Below are 20,416 nucleotides of genomic sequence, written 5' to 3'. Positions count from 1 at the left end.
GTGAAATATTATCCGAATTTTTTTCAGCGTCAAGAATGGTTAGGTAACGTTATCCCGGATGATAAAATCTGAAACCATTCAAACTAGAAACATCATGTAACCTTTAGACTCGACTCGTCAGCCATTTGAATATTGTATGGCTTGTTTAAATATTCGTATCAATAACTCGCTTTTCTTTCAACAATTCTTAACTGATATCAGATATCTGAGGCGTCAATGACCACTGCACAGATTTATATACTGCCGGATCTGTAGCATCTGTTTTTGTCATACATTTGTTTTGTTTTGGTTTTTCTTTTTGCTTAGTAGAACGCGCACAGTAATTTGATTTACGTTTAATTTGTCTTTGGAGAACCCGTTAATCAGATGGGAAATTTTTTAGACCGCAAGTAAACATCGAGGTAGAGGAGGAAACTAAATCGTTTCTCGGCCAAAGCACACGTATATTTCCTGCTGTTCTCTTTAATTTCCTCGAATTACAGTAAATGGTTTGTCTAAATGGACAAGCTATCACTTTCTCTTTGCAATTCACCCTAAATGAAACTGGAAGATTTCGCGAGCTTTCGGCTACAGCTCTGTCACTGAAAAATGTGAGGAATATGAAGATGGCTCCTCTCAGAATAAGTGGCTCAGCTTTTTGTTTGATTAGATCTAGTTTGTTCTGGACTTATCAGGAAGCGGCATGACGCGGACATGCTTATATGCGTGCCGAGGAAGCGTTCGGGCGACTGTCGTGGGCCTCAAGCAAAGTAAACTTAGGTATCATCACTGAGTTCGCTACAGACTCCTTACCATCAATCATCACCTCCTCTAAATGTAAAACGATTTCGCGATCTATCCGAAGAGTTTGCAACCGATGGTGTCTAACCCAATGAACATGGCCAACAGGAGGAGCAAACATACTTGTTCTCATCTACTGCATCGAGAATATCAATTTGTACTTTTAGTAAAGCGGTCTCAGTGTAGGCATTCGTAAGCTGACTGATACCTTACTTTAGCCCCGACAGCTCTTTCAAAGATCATACTTACAAACGTTAAATCAGATATGGGCAGTTCATAGTTGCGCTAGTAAAAGAGAGATCAATCTACGTACTCCCAGCGGCCCCAAAAGTCCCTTTGCAATCTACGGTACCATCATTATTCAACACAACGAGACCACTTTGCCCAAGGTTCCATAGTTGATATTTCGTTTCGATCTGCACTAAATGAGGCTTTTCAAAGATGATTGTCGGCGGTGGCGGTGTCGGTGTCGGTCCCCTGTCCGAGATAGAAATATTTCATCCTCAAAGGAAACAGTAAATAATCATCACCCTCGCGATGCTGGTTTATATAAGATTTGAAAAGGTGAGAATTCATACTATGTTAATTGTTTGATAAGCTTAAATTTAAAAGTCCGGTTAGAGGCCTCTCTTGCTTCATCAGTAAGGAGGCCCGGTGGGGATTCTGAGTTAGAATGAGGAGTTCAGTTACAAAATAATATTAATGAAAAGAAAATATATACATACATACATACGCGCATACATGCATGCATACATACATACATATACATACTATATATATATATATATATATATATATATATATATATATGTATGTATGTATTGCTGTCAATTCTATTAGAAATGACATCTATAACTATAGTGTTGATGTGAAGAGATTCCTAATTGATGGGGTACGGAAGATCTTATCTAAGTTGTAGTAACCGAGTAAGAGAACCTAAGAACCTAAGGAGGACAATTTAGTAGCGCGCGTTTGGCCTCTAAAATAAGAGATGGAGGTATTTTTATATCTGTTTTGTTTTGCTTTGTTTTTTCTAAGATCCTATCATATTTCTTTTCCTGAAAAATTAAAATTAAAATTTAAAATACAAAGTTATGCCTGCATTCTGGAAAAAAAAAAAAAAAACGTAAAGGTTGCTGTTGGTTTCGTACCTTTACAATTATCAATGAGTAGGAGACAAACGATCCACTTAACTTACTAAATATTAAGTTTGAACTAGGAAAATTTTTAAACCTTACCCCTTCAGCATGTAAAGTGCAACCACACTACATGCTAGAGCGGTGTTGCTAACGAGATGTGCCCACCCCAATGCAACACGATGTAGCTTCCATGTCCGACCCTACAAAAGTAGGAGAGATTTAATTGGGAAGTAAACTAGATCCGTCTCTTTTTATTTTAACCGGGAAATGTTACACGGCTATATCAGTCCATTACAACAGTCTTAAGATATCTTGATTTAGTCTAAAATATGATTTGCCTTCAATTTCATTGCTTACCCTTTTTTGAGTAACACATTTGCCCAAAGATTAGCATACTGCTCTCCAAATCGAAACTTGGCTGAGATTATTTAAATTAAAGTATTTTTGCATAAGATAGGAAGATATAGCTTTCCTTTTATTTCACAGTTTTTTCATTTACTCGGAAGAATCAATAAAAAATATCAGAAGATTATGCCGGGGGATAGCTTGTTATGAACTTGAAGATTAATACCAATTATTAACTATTATAATTCACCGACAGTTTAGCTACATTTATCACAGACAATCTGAGTCGGCAAGTGGCTCATTTCCCGTTGTGTTCCTACTTTTCCCTAGTCCTCCTTTCATCATCCGTTGTATTAAATGAATAATTCTTTGATACAATTGCATCAAGACGGGAAATGGCAGCCTTTTTTCGAGGAACAAGTGGATCAAAGGCCTGGATACTGCTATATTCAGGAAAGAAATACAAAGGTTTCATGGAAGTTCCTAGAATGCAGCCAAAACTAATAAAACTAATCAGGAATGCTGCTGCGGGATGTGGGTATCAGCAGGCTCTACAGGGACAGGGCTATCAACCAGTGTCCATCTGGGCTCCCCTTGAAAAATTTTCAGGAGAGTGGGGTGTGTCATTAAACATAAAACGAGAAAATGGAAGTTCAATTAGTTTCTATGCGTTTTGTCTTAAACTGGAACTAAATGGAACTTTTCATTAACTTTTGGAGGCTTTCTTTCAGGGATGAGAATAGGTTAAGCGATTTTAAAACGTAATTAAATAAGATGATATGATTCAGGAAATATAAATTTTAAGTAGAAAACGTGAGCTGAAAGGTGTTTTTAATATTCAGCAGAAAATAATGAAAAACTTCAAAATCCGATCCATACTAGTCTGGGCCAGCGCCAGTTTTATCCAGACCTTGACGCCATGAAGCATTATCCATCATCAAATCATTATTCAGTATTCATTAATAATTAATAATGCCAACGAATAATACTAATGAATCAAGCTTGTGAATAATGCTTATAAATAGCGGTGATAAATGATAATTAGTATTAATAATACTATGAGTAATGCCATTACCGAGCCGCGATGCGTTCAGGTAAACATTCATCACTTCTACCTTCCACTTCGGTGAATAATTGTTTATAATCATCATCATGATGTTAATTTATAGATAAATTAGAAAGAGAGACGCACACCAGACAAGACGACCCTGGTTCTGAACAAAACCCAGTGTTTAGGGATTTAATTTTTCTATTTCGAAATGGCTGTCAGGGGGTGGCAATTGTTCATGAACTAAGTTTCCTGCTGTTTTGATCTGATATTCATCTAAGACTTTCTTACCCTCTTCGTTTGTTTTAAAGAAACATCCCCTTCAGAGATAGAAGTTCCCTTTGTTTCGTGTTCATACATTTCGACCGCATCAGCTGTTTGTGAATCCATCTTTATATCTATAAACATTAAATATAGTTAAATGAATATAGTACTAAACATTAAAATAAAAAAATAAAAAAACAAAAGTTTAAAAAAAAATTAATAAAATATTTCATATACTATTTTATCAGTGTGATAATTGTTCTTCTAATGAGATTAGGAAACGACGAAGAAATACTGATCGTTCTTTAACGCCGGAACCTCTGATTAAAAATAAAACGCTTTTTCGTCTTTTAAAAGAAGGGTACTTAGAAGGGAATTTCTAGAACTTGATGCGTTTAGGTTCTACTTCGCCTTACAGAACAAACAAAAATATTTTAAGTTGGTCTAGAAAGAAATAATCTGATTGGGACCGAAACGCATTTTACGCCAGAATGAGTGAATATTACACAATAACTTTAGCTATTTGAGGTTTCCCTTCATCGGGACACAAACTTCCAATGTAAAATGCACAGTTTGGTTTGCTGCAAAACCTTTTTTTTTTATTCATTTTTTCACTTGTTAATTAACCCTGCGACCTTAACTCTCTCTTATACCATCTGATAATGGCGGCGACTTCTCGTAATATGTGACGGAAGGTTAAGAGCGAAGAGGGATGGAAGGGAAACGAAAAATATCGAACAGCTCGGCTGAACTGACCAACTGGAGAAAAGTCTAACCCTGAAAATCCGCTTGGCTAACAGAAAGCAGAAATATGTCACATATTTCTTAGTAAACGTACGTCATTACTTTACCATTAGTATAAGTCGAGTCTTTGAATACCTTGAAGCTTACTGACAGACGTGATGTTTCTTACGCAGTTGTAAGACAATTTGTTAAAAAGAATAGCTATAGCCTTAGAAAAAACGATCACAGATAATAAGATTACCCGTTTGGTCTGAAGTTATCGACAGATAATGACACCGGGTCGCCTACGTCATGCAACAACAACAATAACAACCTTTGTAGCTGCCAGGATTTCAAGTTATTACGTAATTGTATTTTTTTCGTGCTTTTCGTTTCTGCTTAGCATGGTTTTTGCGCCTTTGTAGCCTTTATTACCATTGGTCAGTAAGTCTTACCTTGTGAGTTTATTCCTGATCCGATGAAGTGTTGATAGCAGAGTTCCTTACCAAGGATCTCAGAGTTGGTCTTTTTTTTTTGGTGTTTCGTCTGACCACAAGTTTTTGAGATATATTTGAAACTTATGATGTCCAAAATGGAAAGTTTATCAATCCTTTAAATGTGCTCTTGGCCATGCTTAAAGGTATGCGCTTTTGATTTTATTTCCATTACCGAATGATTCCGGTATTTTATCCGTAATCATGTTCTTATGACTTAAAAGTTTTGCTCTTCCGTTTTCACTATATTGTCTTTTTGCATTTATTTTATAGTCCGCATACACAGCACTGAAGAGTCTTCATAAGTTTTTTTTATAATAAGCACAACAGGACAAGCAATTTGCTTGGCTGTCAAGTGAAAGGCTTCCACATGTGGTCAAGAGCTTTAACAATGAAGTATGGTTTGTAGAATTTACTTCTTATCTGGAGCATTGGAGAAGTGACATGTTTCACAGTTTTAATAAATTTTGAGGTGTCAACTGAAACATAAACAGAAGAGGAAGGAGGTGGAACATGAGAAATTACGCTATTTTAAGTCGTTTGTGACCTTCCGAAAGATGACGCAGAGGTTTTGTTGCTTTTTTTTTTCTTTAACGTCAGGCTTAAGATATCGAAACCTACCCCAGCATGTTTACTTTATGACACGTTTTGTGGGTTTTCGGCGCTTTTGATCCTATTTCCATCACCAAATCATAAGTTTTGTCTGTAGTTATATAGTTTTAAATATAATGGGTGCCAAGCAGGCTCAGCTTAGCTCTAGATTTTGAAGTCACTCGATAGTGAAAAGGCACATTGGACGTGCTCTTCTGGACTAGAACTCAATGAACCATGTCCTGCCCAACCAAAGGTTTAATACGATTCAGTACGGAAGCGTCGACATCTCGCCCCCTCATATTTCTTTTTCCGAGTTTAATGTGTAATATCAACTTAGATCCATGAGTCCTTCCGAAAAGTAAAGCTAAGCAGTTTAATGATTGACGTCAGGCCTTAGATACCCAGAAACATCCAGACATACTTGCGGTATTCAACTATTGCTTCACTTACGGCGTCGCTGAAAAATTAAAACCGGCCAACTTGAATCTTTAAATACGCCAGGGATACTGTCCGTCCGTATTGGTGAAGGTGTGACTTTGTAAGTCTTGTAACTTGACTTGCTTTAGCTAATGTGTCAGGGACTTTAGATAATAGCGAAGAGTGAAAAATGAGTGGGATAACCACGCTGCAACTCGTCTTTCCCTGGTTTGTTTATTGACCGTAATTAACTTAAGGTTGATATTTGATATACGTTGCAAACTGTGAAAATATCAGAATGGATGTAAAAAATCAATCCAATTTAAGAATCAAGGTTAAGGCTTTTAAGGCTGGCAGAAGTCTGTATTTATTTTATGCGCCACACGCAGTGGTATTCGTTCAAAAACACCATCCGGTCATTCGGAAAAATTATCTACTGTGTGTGGGGGCCCTCTATCGCAGTTGAGCAACAACCTCTCCTTTCCCTTCAAGCCCAAGCTAGTTTTAAATGGATCGACGATTATCAAAACAATTGACGTGAACTGAGACCGAGACACTCGGGAAGAGGAGAGGGGTTATTTTGCTCAGAAAATGACTTTAAGTATCCCGCCTAAAAAAACAATTACAGAATTGGATACCTGTGTATTCCGTTAGAAGAGACGGCGACTGAGATTTTTATACCGAGCACAAGAAATTGTCAAACTAGAACAGAAATAAAAGTTACGGGATTGCAACTACATACGATTGAAACTCTCCAAAAACAACTTTCCTTCCTGCTACCAAGGCTCCACATTCGATAAGTGGTGCCTTTCGTGATATTAGACGACGGATTCAAAGTTATGCTATACGCATAAAACATATGATGGCTGCCCGAAACTTTATAACAAATCTTATACAATAACATTACCTATTTAAGGTTTTCTTCCATACGAGCACACTTTCGTTCAGCCCGGCAAACGCCTGATGCAAGGTACATGATAGTCTACTTTGCCACGAACGCTCTTTTATCTTATTTCCAACCGTTAAACGTTAACTGAAATAAATACCTGCTCACCTTCGCTTTTCTTAAAACATCTAGGCTCTTGCAAGTACACCACTGCTGGAAGACAAAAATCGTATATGGAACAAATCAAAGACACAAGTATTTATAACAGTAACTACTTAAAAATGTTGTGACACAGCAGTGAAGTTGTCACCGCCTGCATCGCTCTCACGAAAAGCATCTTAACTATACTAATAACAGGAATGAACAAACCTATGATAACAATGTCTAAAATAGGAAAGTTCAATTAAATTTTAATGATTTTTTCGTGCCTGTTGGATTGCTTTTGCTTTTGCCAAACGTAACTTAGGGTCACGTTAGAAGTAAAAGAATTGTTGCATGGGTCTTCGGTCCTTCTAAATATATTATTCTTTCTAATTGTGATATTATTCTTTTCAACACGCGTAAAAAAAGAAGGAAAAAAAGCACACGAACTTATTCTTGTTAAGTCCTGTTCGAGACTTCAATCCTTTGGGCAAATTTCCACCATTCAATTCTCACTGTGATTATACGTCTTGTTCTAACAAATTGCTTTTTACTTTTCCTGTCATTTTCTAGAATGGTTAGCGCAATGGACTAATTCCAAAACTAAAATAAGCCCTTGTATTAGCTTGTATAGGAACAAAAAACGCACACGAACTTATTTATGTTCTGTCCTATTCGAGACTTAAATTCTTTGGGCAAATTTACACCATTTAATTCTCACTGTAAATTAAACGTCATGTTCAAACAGACGTCTCCTGCCATTTTCTGGGATGGTCAGAGCAGTAGACTAATGCCAAAACTAAAATAAGCCCCGGTATTAGCTTGGATTGTCTTGATATGAACCATAACGCATGTACGTATGTCACGTTATTTAGGAATATATATTTTTTTTCTCGTCGGTTTACAGAACCATAATGAATTTAAAGGAGTGTTGGCAGGTTATAAAAACGAAAGAAAATTAATTGGTTATTCTTAATAGCAAGCTGTTGATGCAAAAATTTAAATCCTGCACAGAATAGTAAAAAAATACATCTGGCACACTCGGATATTTAATATGACGGAAAGAAAAAAATGCAATTCAACTTGCACATGATTTACCAGAATCTTAGTTTGAGAAATTCGCTAAATAGAGAATAATACATGCGTACTTGTAGGTTAGGAATTTCGCTGCGCTCACTCGTGAGCTGTCGAGTTGAACGCTCGAAGAGAAATTCCATACCTACGCGCACCCATGTATTATTCTCTATTCAGCGAATTATTCTTTTTAAGTCCTATTCGACTCTTAAATCCTTGGGCGGAAAAAGTCGAAAAGTGCGTCGACGATAAGGCTCAACATCGCGCAGAAGTGTGTGGCACATCCGGGATATTTACGGGTGCAATGGCGCTAACTTTAAAAGACCGAGACGACAAATGGCATCACACAATAAAGAAAAATGGCCGTAAGAGGCAAAGGTCTCCCTGCTTTTAATATTTTCACAGCTTAACTACAAAAAAAAATCGAAAGGGTTGCATATGGCTTTTAAAAAAATGATTTTCATAGTGAAATAACAACCATGGATGACCAAACGCGTTAGATCATTACAAGAACAAAATTATCAGTTATTGACTCTGTACCGGCAGGTGTTGACTTTCGTTCTCAGCCGCGAGAAATGCCATTACCAAAGCCACTGAATAGGTAAATTTCGGTTTTTCTTTTCGTCCTTTGGTTTTATTCCTCTTCTAAGAAATTTTTAGCGTCACTGTTTGAAAGCTATAATAATTTTTCACTGTTTTAGGGACTGGTCATTAGTTATGTAGAGGAACGGGGGAAGAGAGAGAGAGAGAGAGGGGAGAGATATGTTGGCGGATTAAAATTTCTGCAAATAGCAAGTAACCCCCCTTCCCTTCTTAATTCAATATTCAATATCTACGTGATGACTCCCCCCCTGTCAGATCATATCTCCTCTTACATGTCTTGTAATTAATATAATTCATGTCACATACAAGCCTAAGATGATTACTTTGCATAACAACGGAACTAGCCTACTAAATTACAAAATCGGCGTATCGTGGAGACTTAGTGACCAGTTTGTCTAACATGCCTTGTAATTAATGTAATTCATGTCACATACAAACATCAGATGATTACTTTGCATAACAACGGAACAAACCTACTAAATTACAAAATCGGCGTATCGTGAAAATTTAGTGACCAGTTTGTCGTCAAATTCTTCATGTCTTTTGAACATACCAGTATTATTAAATTATTGAGAATGAAGTTTTGTTAAATATGGAAAATTATATCTTGACTTTGGAAAATTACTAGATAGTTACAAATTATGTCTTCATGGTGAACAAAAATATATATAACAACCATGCAGAATTTATTCTTTTCCAACGATTTTCTGGCAATTGTAATAGGACTACTTTCTTGTTGTTATATCATGTTTAATTATTTCTGGGGTTATTGAAGTTACAAGCTTTCTGTCAAAGAAAGCACAATAAAACTAATGGGTCTGGACTCTTTATTATTTAAAATTTGAGATAACAACTAAATCACATCATAAATGGTTTTAAAAATATACAGCCATTAAAAATCACTAAGATGTAGATCACTGAGTGATGTTTAAACCAAAAAAACTGTAGAATTAACACAAAATGTATAATTTCACATTACTCAAATATATTATTTACAATCTACTATTTAACTGCTTTACCCACCTTGGGCGATGGACCACTCTAAAACTGTACCTCAACTTGCTGATGCTCCCCTCAACTTCTTTACAAAAAATGTCAGTCCTCTTTCTTGCCAATCTGAATAGCCTTAGCCACCCCCCCCCCCCCACTTCTTTTATTCCTCCCCCTCCCCCTATCTACTACGTAAATAATGACCGGTCCTTTAGCAGCCATAATCCAAGATTATTTCAAAAAAAGACCTTGGATTGAGAATAGCGAAGGCTTTCCCATTCATCTAGCAACATGACGGAGTGGCGCGAAAGGAGGATTACACGCCAGTAGCTGATTGGCTATATCAAAGACACGTAAAAAAATTATCGTATTATTTTTTTCGCGTGTGTTATTGCGACTTTTCCCAGGGCAGAAAATCCTTGTGTAACTCTTTACATCGTAATATCAATATGCATATTCTCCATACTGTTCTCTATACATTTCTAAAGGTGCTGACAAGGAGAATTTGTTTAACAATCAAGAGCTGCTTTGGTTGGTGATCATTTCCTTTATTCTCATGATCCTGATATGTGATTCCGAGGTGATGGTGTAAGGAGAATTTGATGCAAGTCACTCCAAGGGTTGATAGGGTTAACACCGTAGTCTATGTGATGAATTAGTTTATCGAACTTTATTAATCTCAAATGAATAAAGGGGTAAGTTTCTAAAGAAACTGTGATACTGTTTTTTTTTCTGGCGTAGCTCCTTGGTAAGTTTCTTATTAATCTCAATTTGATAATTACGAAGTGTCCTTGTAGACTGAAGTACGAGGAAACACGTTAGTAGACAGAGAAAAGAGAAGGACAAACAAACAAATTACCAAACAACCAAACTCTCTGTTGGCAAAGGCAAATTTGTTCAGCATTTCACATCTAGTTTTCTACGCGAAGCCTTGCAAGGAATTAATCAATTAAAATAGGCTTCGCGGTGAACGTGCGCGTAGCTAGTTATTACTATTATCATTACTATTATTATTATCATCATTATTATTATTATTATTATTGTTGTTGCTATTATCATTATTATCTCTTCTATCAGAGTCTTTGCTAGTGTTCTTTTTGTGCATCAGCCAGGCGCATACCATGCACCCAGGGCATCAGTCACGCACGTCAATAATCATTATTATCATTATTATTATTTCTATTCATTTAATTTTTTCTTCATCATTTTGTTTTTCATCTTGTGTCTTAGTGCATTTTTCAGTGTTCATGATAAGTATGCCAATACGGATATTCTCATCCAGGAAGGTATGCCAAAGCTTAGTCCTTATTTTCCGATACAGAAAACAAAACCAATTTTTACAGTCAATATATACGGTGACGCTAAAACGTGAGTGTTAAGGGTTCATATCAAACTGAAGTAAGATACCAAGGAAATTATCGATGCAGTTCTCTTGGTCTGTTGCTTGTTTTAACAATTTTCTGCAGCCATTTTACGTGTAATGGATATAATCCGTGATGTTTTCGGCAAGGAAAGGGTTCAATTATTTGCTTAGTGTCTGGACGCAGACTGAAGGCTGAAGAGGAAAAGGGTGAGAGAGAGATTAAAGAAGCTAACGCATGCTATTGTTTTGTTTAAATTTGTTGTGTTGTTGTTGTTGTTGTCTGGGTGGTTGTTTTTACTAATGCATGACCTTTTAATTAATAATTTCGTAAAAATCCTAACTTAACTTCTTTTGCATGAAATTCAAGAAATTGAAAATTGCAAGAAAGCTTTGCTATAGATAACTTAAAATATTTTCCAGCATTGAATGTTTTTTTATCTTATGATAGCAAACTACAAAGGTCAATTTTTTTTAGACATACTTTGGTAGATCTTATAATCACCATAGGCGCGACAAAAATCAGCTTTATAGGACAAGAAAAAAAAACGGTAAATCTACATGTAAGAAGCTCAGAGAAAAAAACATGGTTAAATAGTGAATGTTGAACTTCGGCTACCTTATTTCATAATGTTTTGCTGGATTTTGATTTCACGATAGCAGAAAAAATTGCAAAAATACAATTCAAACAACTTAAAAGAAGTTCCAGAAACATGACATGACGCGAAATGTAAATGATAATACTGAGGGAAAGAGAAACAAAAAAAACCAACCGTGAAACGATCAACGCAAATTTCAAGAGACAAAAGATTTGCTGTTTTCCTGTAATTATTTTGTTAAGAAATTTGCGCAATGCTAGTTTGCAATACGACATTTACGTGTTGTAAGTAAGATTTCATGAAATAAAGTTACCGGCTAAAAAAATCTACACCTAAGTTTGTTTATATTTGGAAAATCGAGCTTCTTTTCTTCAGCAATCCATACTGAAATCATCCTTGAAATGCAAGTAATGCTTTCAGCTATCCAACTGGAAAGAGACTTGCACGCCGACTAAGATTGTAGCAAATAGTCTATAGTATCATCCCACGAAAGATTAATGATCGCATTAATTATTATCTTTGAAAACGAATCATAGTAAGCATTAGCCTGATAATAATAAACCCAAATAAAATATAATGCTATACAAAGTTTATAAGGATGAAGGTAAGAATAATTCAAGCAAGTAGCCAACATTCTCCTTTGCCATTTGGCCTGTCAAATTAAAATGTATTAAGGATGAAGAGTGTTTGAGGGTCCGGATAGCTGAGGTCCCAATTTTCAACCAAAGTTGTTTTTCCAGTGTGGTCGCATCCCAGATAACAGTTGCTGTAGAAACAATTTCTGAACATTGTATAGCTCCAGAAGTACAAAGGCTCAAAGACACTTACGTCCGAAATAATTCCTGACACTGGCACTTCCTGAATATAAAACAACTTTGATTTAGAAATAATGTAACAATGTATCAGATAAATCAATAAAGGGGGTATGTTTCCCAAAAGACTTTGGTGCTGCGTCGGTGGGAGAGTATAACAGGGTAACGTAGTATTATAGTCTCTCTGATAGGTATAGTTACACTAAAATACCGGGAAGACGTTAGCCTTCTGAATCATACATCCTAAAAAGGTTGACCTAAATAAAATAATCCTTTTATTATTGGCAAATGATGAAATGACCAAACTGTGAAGAAAACAAAGAAATACTGGAACCAATCAGTTAGTGGCCAGTAACAGTGAACGATTATAAACAAAGGAAAGAAAGAAAGAAAGAACAGCGAACGGATGGATGGGTGAAAATCCTGTCTCTTACATTGGTTTTAACCTGATTTCCTTTGCCAGTTCCAGTCAATACATAATTCTTCTGTGCGTTAGTGTCTTTGAACATTAAGGCTACATAAAACGTTTTCTGTCTTGTTCCATCTATAGCTTCAATTCGAACTAGAGGGAAAATGAGAGCAATTTTAAGTTCAGCAAGCAACCAGAATACAGAGGACAGGCTGCCTTGTGCGACGTCCTAAAAGACTACAACCCTTATCACAACCCCCCACCCCTCCCCCCTCCCCAAAGCGTCACCTCTTCAACCTAATCATACCACACATATGGTGGGTAAGGCGTGTTTGTTTGTTTGTTAGTTTTTTTCAAGATAATCAAATTCCATTTTGTAGAAATGGAGACCTTCAGCATCACATATTCATCGATCATTCAGATCAATGTAATAGATAAGCGGATACAAATCGTGATAATAAGCCACGTGGCATGATTGACACTCTCTCCTGTCCGCATATTTTTCGCATGGGTATCAATGCTATCTTGCACCTAACACACACCGTTCGTGGTGGTGGCTGAGGGCAAAGGCTAAATCACGGTAAGGGGAGGGAAGGAATGCGAAAAAGCCAAGAAAAACACACTTGTTACATTCTGTATCATTTAGTATTTAGTTTAGGTGCGTTTAAAATTTAGCTCACTTACTTATGTTTTGAAGTAGTAAATAAAGTTTTACCTACCATCATCACTCCGGGCCATGTTAAAACTTCCATTGCAAGTAACAGAACCATCTTTGGTATCTCTCATCATAATACCATCGTTGGTCTTGCTAACTAAGCTCCACAGTCGGTAATTGGTGTTTATTTTGACTGGATGGGTCCTCAAATAGTTGATAAGCCCTCCAGAAATGCTTGCCTCAACCGCATACCAAGGGATTTGGACTTTTGAGTTTTCTTTAAGACAACATAATCCCTTCGAAGAAAGGATATGGCCATTAATGATGCGCTTATAAGGCCTAGTGTCAAAACCCAGACAAACCCAATGTGTGACATATCAGACATGGCATATAGTATGTAATGATGTTTATGATTTATATCTTCCTTCCACTCACTAGACGTCAGATTTCTTACTCCTTAAGCCCAAGAGTAATTCTTATTATAATGATAGTTAGAGCAATAATGGTGATGGTTATGATGACGATGATGATGATAATAATAATAATAATAATAATAATAATAATAATAATAATAATGGTGATGATGCAATGATGATGAAGATGAGAATAGTTATAAAAGCAAAGTATAATTCGATGAAATTCTTGCCAAAGCAATTTTCGGAAGATTTGGTGCGAATCAAACGTTTTGAAGTCAGTGCTTTGATGGTATTTCGGATTGTGATTTCACGATGACTCGGCTTTCTATTTTTGGGACGTAAAATGTTTACATGAGTAATTCACGATTCCCGCATTGGTAAAAAGATAAAAAAACATATATATAGGAAACACATCTCAATAAAATTTCAATTTGACGAATTTTTGCATTAAAAATTTCAATGTCGATCGAAGACCGCCTCGGTATTTTTACCTTCACTATCTCTTCCTCTTTCCATATGAATGCTCGGAGTCTCTTTTTGTCATCAAGTTTATCGTTATTTTGAAGTTCCTGGTAGTCTTCCGGACCCATTTTGTCATCGCACTGTAAAAACTTGACTTGAATTGGCGTGACCTTGCTTGGTAACACGTCAGAGAAGACGTGCAGAAAAAGATGGCAAAATCCCTGAACATCTCCGTCTTTTTGATAGGAAATAATTCTCTTTGTTTTGTTGTACGTCACGTTGACGTTAATCACATCGGCCATGTCTAGGTTCTGTAAAGGTCTTAAAGATAAATGAAGACAGGTAGAAATTGTGGTTTGTTGACTTCCCATAGGCATAAATAAAATAGCAAATATGTGAACTTCTTATTTTTCGGGGGAAACTAACACTTTTAAATGATGGCAATAATTGCGTCATCTCCGAGTTAGCGCTGTCTTCAATAAATTTGTCTAACTGCTTCTCTGTCTCGTAAATTTCTTCCTGAGAGTCCTTTCGTTAGCTTGCATGTACAGCTTCCTTGCTCCCAATGATAACGTAATAGAGTGGGGAAACATGACTTTCACCGCAGCCAAAAAAACAGATATAAATGACTAGAATTAATTACCATTGCATGCTTCTGCGTATTAGTGAATACCGTTCACAAATTGTGAGAGATGTCGAAAGTCAAGTAACACGAACGTTTTTGGCAAACAGGGACGACAGAGCAGAGGACTTATGACAGTTTGTTGTGCAATGCGATTGCGGACGTAATTCACGCTAACGACCGACAATACGACGTCAAAAACTGATCTTTTGCCCTCTGTCCACTTGCGATCTAATCCTCAGTGTGAAAATATTTGTGTAGTTTATCAATGCCGTGAGTTTTTTTTCTTTTCTCTTTTCTTACATATTGCGTGGTAAGTTTCAGAACAGAGAAAGTGGAAATGAAAACATCTGAAAGCCGATTTTGACAAGGGAGAAAAAACTTCGATTGATGTCATAATTAGAGAAACCGTCTGCGGTTTCAACCAGGGAAATGCTACTTCAGACTATTAGTGGGACAAAAATAGATGAAAAGGCCGCAGCGCTTGAAGATTCCCAAAATACCTGTTCTTGTTCCTACTTCTCTTGGCTCTTTTAGTCCTCTTTGGATTCTCAGTTGCGGATAGAGTGATGGAGACCTTCAAACCGAGATAAGGCGATTGGGATGACAGTTGTTATACGCAGGCAACACAAGTATTTATAGCAGTAACCAACGTAGGCATGTTAAAACAAAGAAGTGAAATATCATCTTCGTTTTCTTGTTTAAACTAGTCGCTGATGACATAACATTAGAACGCTTGAGCCAATTTGCACCGGCGTTTACTTGCATTACCTTTTTTTTAACATGTTTCTTTTTTTACGTATTTCAATATGTTTTCCTTATTTTGTTATTTTTTATCCTGATTAATCATTTTGTCATAACAAGTGACCTTTCACAAAACCAGGATTGAAAATGTTATTCTATACTATCGTGCTTAAGGCCAACACAATGGATTTGTATCAAAATAATCACTGAAAACTAAAATACATACCCGACATCGGCTTGAAATACCTAATTAATTTTGAGTATCGTTCTTCACTCACAGCAGAACAACATGCAGGTTGAAGGCGTCTTAAATATGTAAGATTGTGAGACAAACAATTAAAACCAAAAAAACAGTTCCTGACTTGAAGTGTATTATATGCCATTATGGAAACATTATGAAGCTGTTACAAATATTTCATTTATTTCTTCTTTATTTGCATTCTGCAGTTAGATGAGAATGCGTGTTTGTAAAGGTAGTCGTGGATACGAAGTGATCTTTTTCTAAGGAAGTTGTGTACAAAGTTGAGCTTACAGTTTCCGTGAGATGAATGGACATGGAATCCACTTTTTCTACGAGATGAACCAGGAAAATCGCATTTTATGCTCAGCATTCTGTTCAGGCAACGAATTTTCAGCTTCAGTCCTGCTCGGAAGAGGTGATAATGCATCGTACAAAGTTGGCAACCGGCCGGGTAAACGATATACCTGCGTTATGCAAAGGGTTACGGACATTCACATACTATTGTAGGCATCGCCGTATTACCAAAAAATTCACCACCACTCATTATACATGAATGGGTTGAAGAGGCAAGCTTTCTGAATACATACATTCCAATTTTTCGCTTGGAAAAGAAAGTTTCACGCAACCGAAAGTTACAAAACTTTCCTTACTTGCCTCTGTCGTGTAATTACCTTTTCCTAGTGAATTTCAAAAATCATACCTCGTACTGTATGACTTCAGTCTTTAGTCACTAAAAATAAAACTTGCATTAGCTGTGGATAAGAGATGTTTGCGGTTAATAATGTTCAGCATTGGCTTTAGTAAAGTGTAAAAGCATAAATGAAAGAGAACTTTTTTGCCGAATACCATAAAAGTTTGAACCCACCACTGAAAATCAATTTTTGAATTAGTAGCCTCGTATAAACTGAAAACGGAAGTCACACTTGAAATAGACAACATGACATTGCCTGTTCGCTTTTTACCGCAGTCGGCTCAGGTATCTTCATCTTGAAGAATATGAGTCTAGGCTTGTCATCATCGAACAGTTCCCAGTTCTTACTAGTGTCAACGCAAAGAACATTGTCAGTTAAATGATAACTACTGGTTTGTTAGCTTCGCCATTCCAATCTGTAACTGTGCATCCCCAAATGATAGACACTGACGCAAGATCGTGATCGTTCTCTACAGTTCAATTAGCTGAAAAGCCTAGGTCATCCTACTAATCAGTTTAATAAGGATTGGCTTAATTTACTTAGTCGGTTACCCATAAAACGATTTTATTACCTTTTATTGGCCTGAATGCACGCATGTTTATACCATCGGTTCACACCATTAACGCTTTGTGGCGATAATTAAAGAAAAAGCTTTGAAGCACTGTTTGAAATACCAGCCCCAATCCCTTGAAATTTCTATCAGAAATAACGCATAGCATGAAATTTTATTCATCTTATGCCTAAGGGAAAAAGAAGTCAACAAACCACATCCCTGACTGTCCTCATCTATCTTTATGACCTCCTCAGAACCTAGACATGGGCGATATAATTAACGTCAACGTGACGTACAAAAAAACAAAGAGAGATATTTCCCATAAAAAAGACGAAGATTTAAGGGACTTTGCCGTCTTTTTCTGAAAGTCTTCTCCGATGTGTTATTAGGCCAGGTAACGCTAATACAAGTTTAAGTTCAAGTTTCTACAGTGCGATGACAAAATGGGTCCGGAAGACTACCAGGAACTTCAAAATAGCGATAAACTTGATGGTAAGAAGAAACTCCTAGCATTCATATGGAAAGAGGAAGAGATAATGAAGGTAAAAATACCGAGACGGTGTCTTCAGCTGTCAAGTGTTTCGATCGACAGTAAAAATTGTTAATATGGAAATTTGTTGACTTGAAATTCTACTCTTATGTTTTTCGTATATATTTGTTTTTTTTTTCTCTTTGTCAACACGGGAACAAAATCGAGAATTACTCACCGTGAATTAATCACCGTGAGATTAATAAAGTTAGAAAAACTCATTCATTTTATAAACGGCTACGGTGTTAATCCTAGAAACACTTGGAGTGGCTTGCATCAAATTCTCCTTACTCTATAAAGCCAGAATCACACATTAGGGTCATGAGAATTAAGGAACTGATCACCAACTAAAGAAAAAAAATACATGTTGATATTAAGATGTAAAGATTTATACAAGGATTTCCTGCCCTGGGAAAAGCCAGAACAACACACGCGAAAAAGATAATACGATAATTTTTTACGTGTCTTTGATATAGCCAATCAGCTGCTGGCATGTGACTGCTGACACGACTTTCAAATCGGGTGATGGCGGACATCGCGAGAGTCCTGGATCGAGTTGCATGAAAACGAGGCCAGAAAGGCCACACTATCGCGTCCCTCTTCGTTTGTTATGGCGAGCACTTAGAATATTTCAAAATGCGAAATTTCTTACGGAAAACGATATACCTGGCGCTTCTCTTCTCAGAAGAAAACCTGAGGAGTTAAAAACCTCAAAGATTAAATTTTGGCTTAAATGTTGTGGAGACGCGGTGAAGCGAGTGCATGACTACATACGAAACTTACTTTCTGGGCCGAACAAGGGCAGAAACTGCTTTCTTATTACCTTGAATATTTTATTAAGTTCGCGTAAGCAAAGCTTTTCAATTGAAATTGTCTGGTAAATAACAACAATGATGGTGAAGTCTTGTGAACAGCTACATCTTGTTGACCCTGTCATCCACAGTTTTCCTGCAAAAGCTATTTTGCTATGACATCTCTGTTTTTTATCAACGGAATTGATAATACCATGCTTCTACATTCAAATATTCTTAATTGTCGTGAATTTACTTGTTGACTGGCAATTAATACCTTAGATGAATAAATTCTTATTGTTTTGTAGCTTTAATTTGTTGTGGGTTGAAATTTTTCCAACCAGTTTGATTTTTAATCTCCTTTGTTTCAAAGTATGCTAAAGAATACAAAGGAAAATTAAAACCAAACTGGTTTAAACATTTTGCACCAAAGATGATTTAAATACAACATAGACAACATGGTCTTTACATACAGAAAAGAAGTCACTCAATTATGATGTAAACCTTACAATAAATAGTAAGAACAGAGGGGAAAATGTTGTCTTTATCTGAATGACTTATTTGTAGCCCCTTACAATCTAGGGAGAGAAGAGATTTGTAGACAATTTATGGGTAAAAGAATTCATTCATGCCTCACATGAATGTGATATTTTGATATTATGTTAGGTTGTGCATTACAACAGAATGCACACACTGCCCACATGTGGTTTTCAACTATTCCCATTTGATTCAGTAGAACAACTCTGTCCCAGATGTGAAAATTCTCAATCCTGTTAAAGGCAGGTTCAACATGTATCCGTAAAATTGCAATTTCCTGTGTTTTTACCACATCTTCTACAGCTATCTGAGAAGATGCTCCAAGAAAGGGTAGCAAATTTAAACTGACTCCCAAAGGCAACAAATCCTAAACTATGAATCCCTTATCTGCCATAATGGAGTCTTTGTCATCAAATGGTAGATTTAAGAATCCACTCCATCTCACAATTTCCCGATCAGAGATAGAACCTGTATACAGTTGACTTCTGAATGTCACTGCTCCACTGGGAGAAATACCAACAAAACCTTTCAAAGTTGTGTGATTTTTGTAAGCTCTGAAAAGTTGTCAATTCAACTGCAAGCTGTTTGGCATTTGACATCTAACCTCAGTACAGTCAATTATGACTCAAGTAGATTTGTACCTTCCCTTAAAAGATTTGGGCATTGTATCAATTACTTTTCTGGTGGGCCAAATGTTTATTTGTCCAAACTTAAAGGACACAAAATTGACCCATGTGACAAATATTCTACTTACTGTGGATGCTGATACATTAAATAATTGAGCTAGATAGTCCTCTAGGAATCCTTGCCTTAGTCTACACATGACTATAAAAAATTCATCAAGGGGCCTTAAAGATCTAGCTCTCCCCTTTTTTGTTAGAAGTCTGCTTTCACTATAATCAGACTCAGTGATGTTGTCAGTTTTTGACCGCCAGTAGGAAATGATAAAGATACTCAAAAACAGCCATTAAAGTCTCCCAGCTTTGAAATCCAGTATATAAAGCAGCATTGGAATCTTTTGACTTACAGTTTTCAAAGTTAAACAATCTTTTATTGAGAGCATCACGTTGCCGCTGGGTATCTTGCATTTGGCGCTTAAGTTCCTAAATTTCCTGTTCGAGTTTATGAATCTTCTCGTTATTGTTGTCAATAATTTCTCTCAAGTAGGCCTCCTGGTCGGTAAAATCAGTCTGTGTTTCGTCTTCGACTTTTAAGCTACAATCTGGTAGATCTAGAACCATTTCGTTTGATAATTCGTTTGACGATTCATTTGATAATTCTTCAAGAACAACAGCTGGGGTAGACAATTTTCGTGATGCGCTTTTCGAAGCTGTCAGCTCGAAGTTTCTTTCCGCCGGCTCCTTTCCCTTGCGTGGCGATGTTCGAATTCATGAAAACACAGAAGGGACAACTCCATCTCTTAATTCATTTTTGACTGCGTGACATTTCTAATATAACCTTTCCTGAAATGCTGGGAGCATATCTTTGTATTTTCA

General features: G+C 36.5%; 2 protein-coding genes across 9 annotated transcripts in view; both read right to left on the bottom strand.

The window, feature by feature from the left end:
* Positions 1–6,996, bottom strand: part of LOC131776866 (uncharacterized) — a 10,080-nt gene extending 3,084 nt beyond the window's left edge. Inside the window, exons 1-5 of one of the 4 annotated variants that reach the window (XM_066160169.1) lie at positions 6,859–6,969; positions 6,443–6,506; positions 3,604–3,710; positions 2,019–2,119; positions 1,094–1,257 (exon numbers count right to left, since the gene is read on the bottom strand). In XM_066160169.1, the coding sequence (XP_066016266.1) occupies positions 1,094–1,257; positions 2,019–2,119; positions 3,604–3,702 (364 nt within the window). In that variant the 5' untranslated portion in view covers positions 3,703–3,710; positions 6,443–6,506; positions 6,859–6,969. Of the gene's footprint in view, positions 1–1,029; positions 1,258–2,018; positions 2,120–3,603; positions 3,711–4,427; positions 4,714–6,442; positions 6,507–6,858 lie in introns of those variants that run through there. The other 3 variants (XR_010715969.1, XM_066160167.1, XM_066160168.1) reach the window with 3 other exon arrangements.
* A 3,150-nt stretch (positions 6,997–10,146) lies between these two features.
* On the bottom strand, positions 10,147–16,937 carry LOC136277902 (uncharacterized). Of its 5 annotated transcripts, XM_066160751.1 has the most exons (7): positions 16,684–16,937; positions 16,110–16,570; positions 15,337–15,410; positions 14,241–14,532; positions 13,398–13,629; positions 12,704–12,831; positions 10,147–12,315 (listed from the first exon to the last, which is right to left on the bottom strand). In XM_066160751.1, exons 2-7 carry the CDS (start codon positions 16,131–16,133, stop codon positions 12,118–12,120), a joined length of 948 nt encoding a protein of 315 aa, XP_066016848.1. In that variant the 5' UTR covers positions 16,134–16,570; positions 16,684–16,937; the 3' UTR covers positions 10,147–12,117. The 5 variants fall into 5 exon arrangements, with proteins under 5 accessions (XP_066016848.1, XP_066016847.1, XP_066016849.1 ...); XM_066160750.1 differs by having other exon boundaries at positions 16,110–16,937; XM_066160752.1 differs by having other exon boundaries at positions 12,716–12,831; positions 16,110–16,937.
* Positions 16,938–20,416: the final 3,479 nt, after the last annotated feature.

This window comes from Pocillopora verrucosa, chromosome 13, assembly GCF_036669915.1.
Source record: "Pocillopora verrucosa isolate sample1 chromosome 13, ASM3666991v2, whole genome shotgun sequence".
Classification (NCBI taxonomy): domain Eukaryota; kingdom Metazoa; phylum Cnidaria; class Anthozoa; order Scleractinia; family Pocilloporidae; genus Pocillopora; species Pocillopora verrucosa.
This window is presented reverse-complemented; position numbering and strand designations above follow the sequence as displayed.

Bases quoted from the DNA above. Each gene is read 5' to 3' on its own strand.
- LOC136277902 (XM_066160750.1), bottom strand. From the start codon at position 16,133: ATGTCCATTCATCTCACGGAAACT. The intron at 14,533-15,336 runs GTATTTTGGGAA...TTTATCTTTAAG, and splicing joins AGAAGTAGGAACAAGAACAG to ACCTTTACAGAACCTAGACA. The intron at 12,316-12,703 runs GTAAGAGACAGG...TTTTATATTCAG, and splicing joins GAAATCAGGTTAAAACCAAT to GAAGTGCCAGTGTCAGGAAT.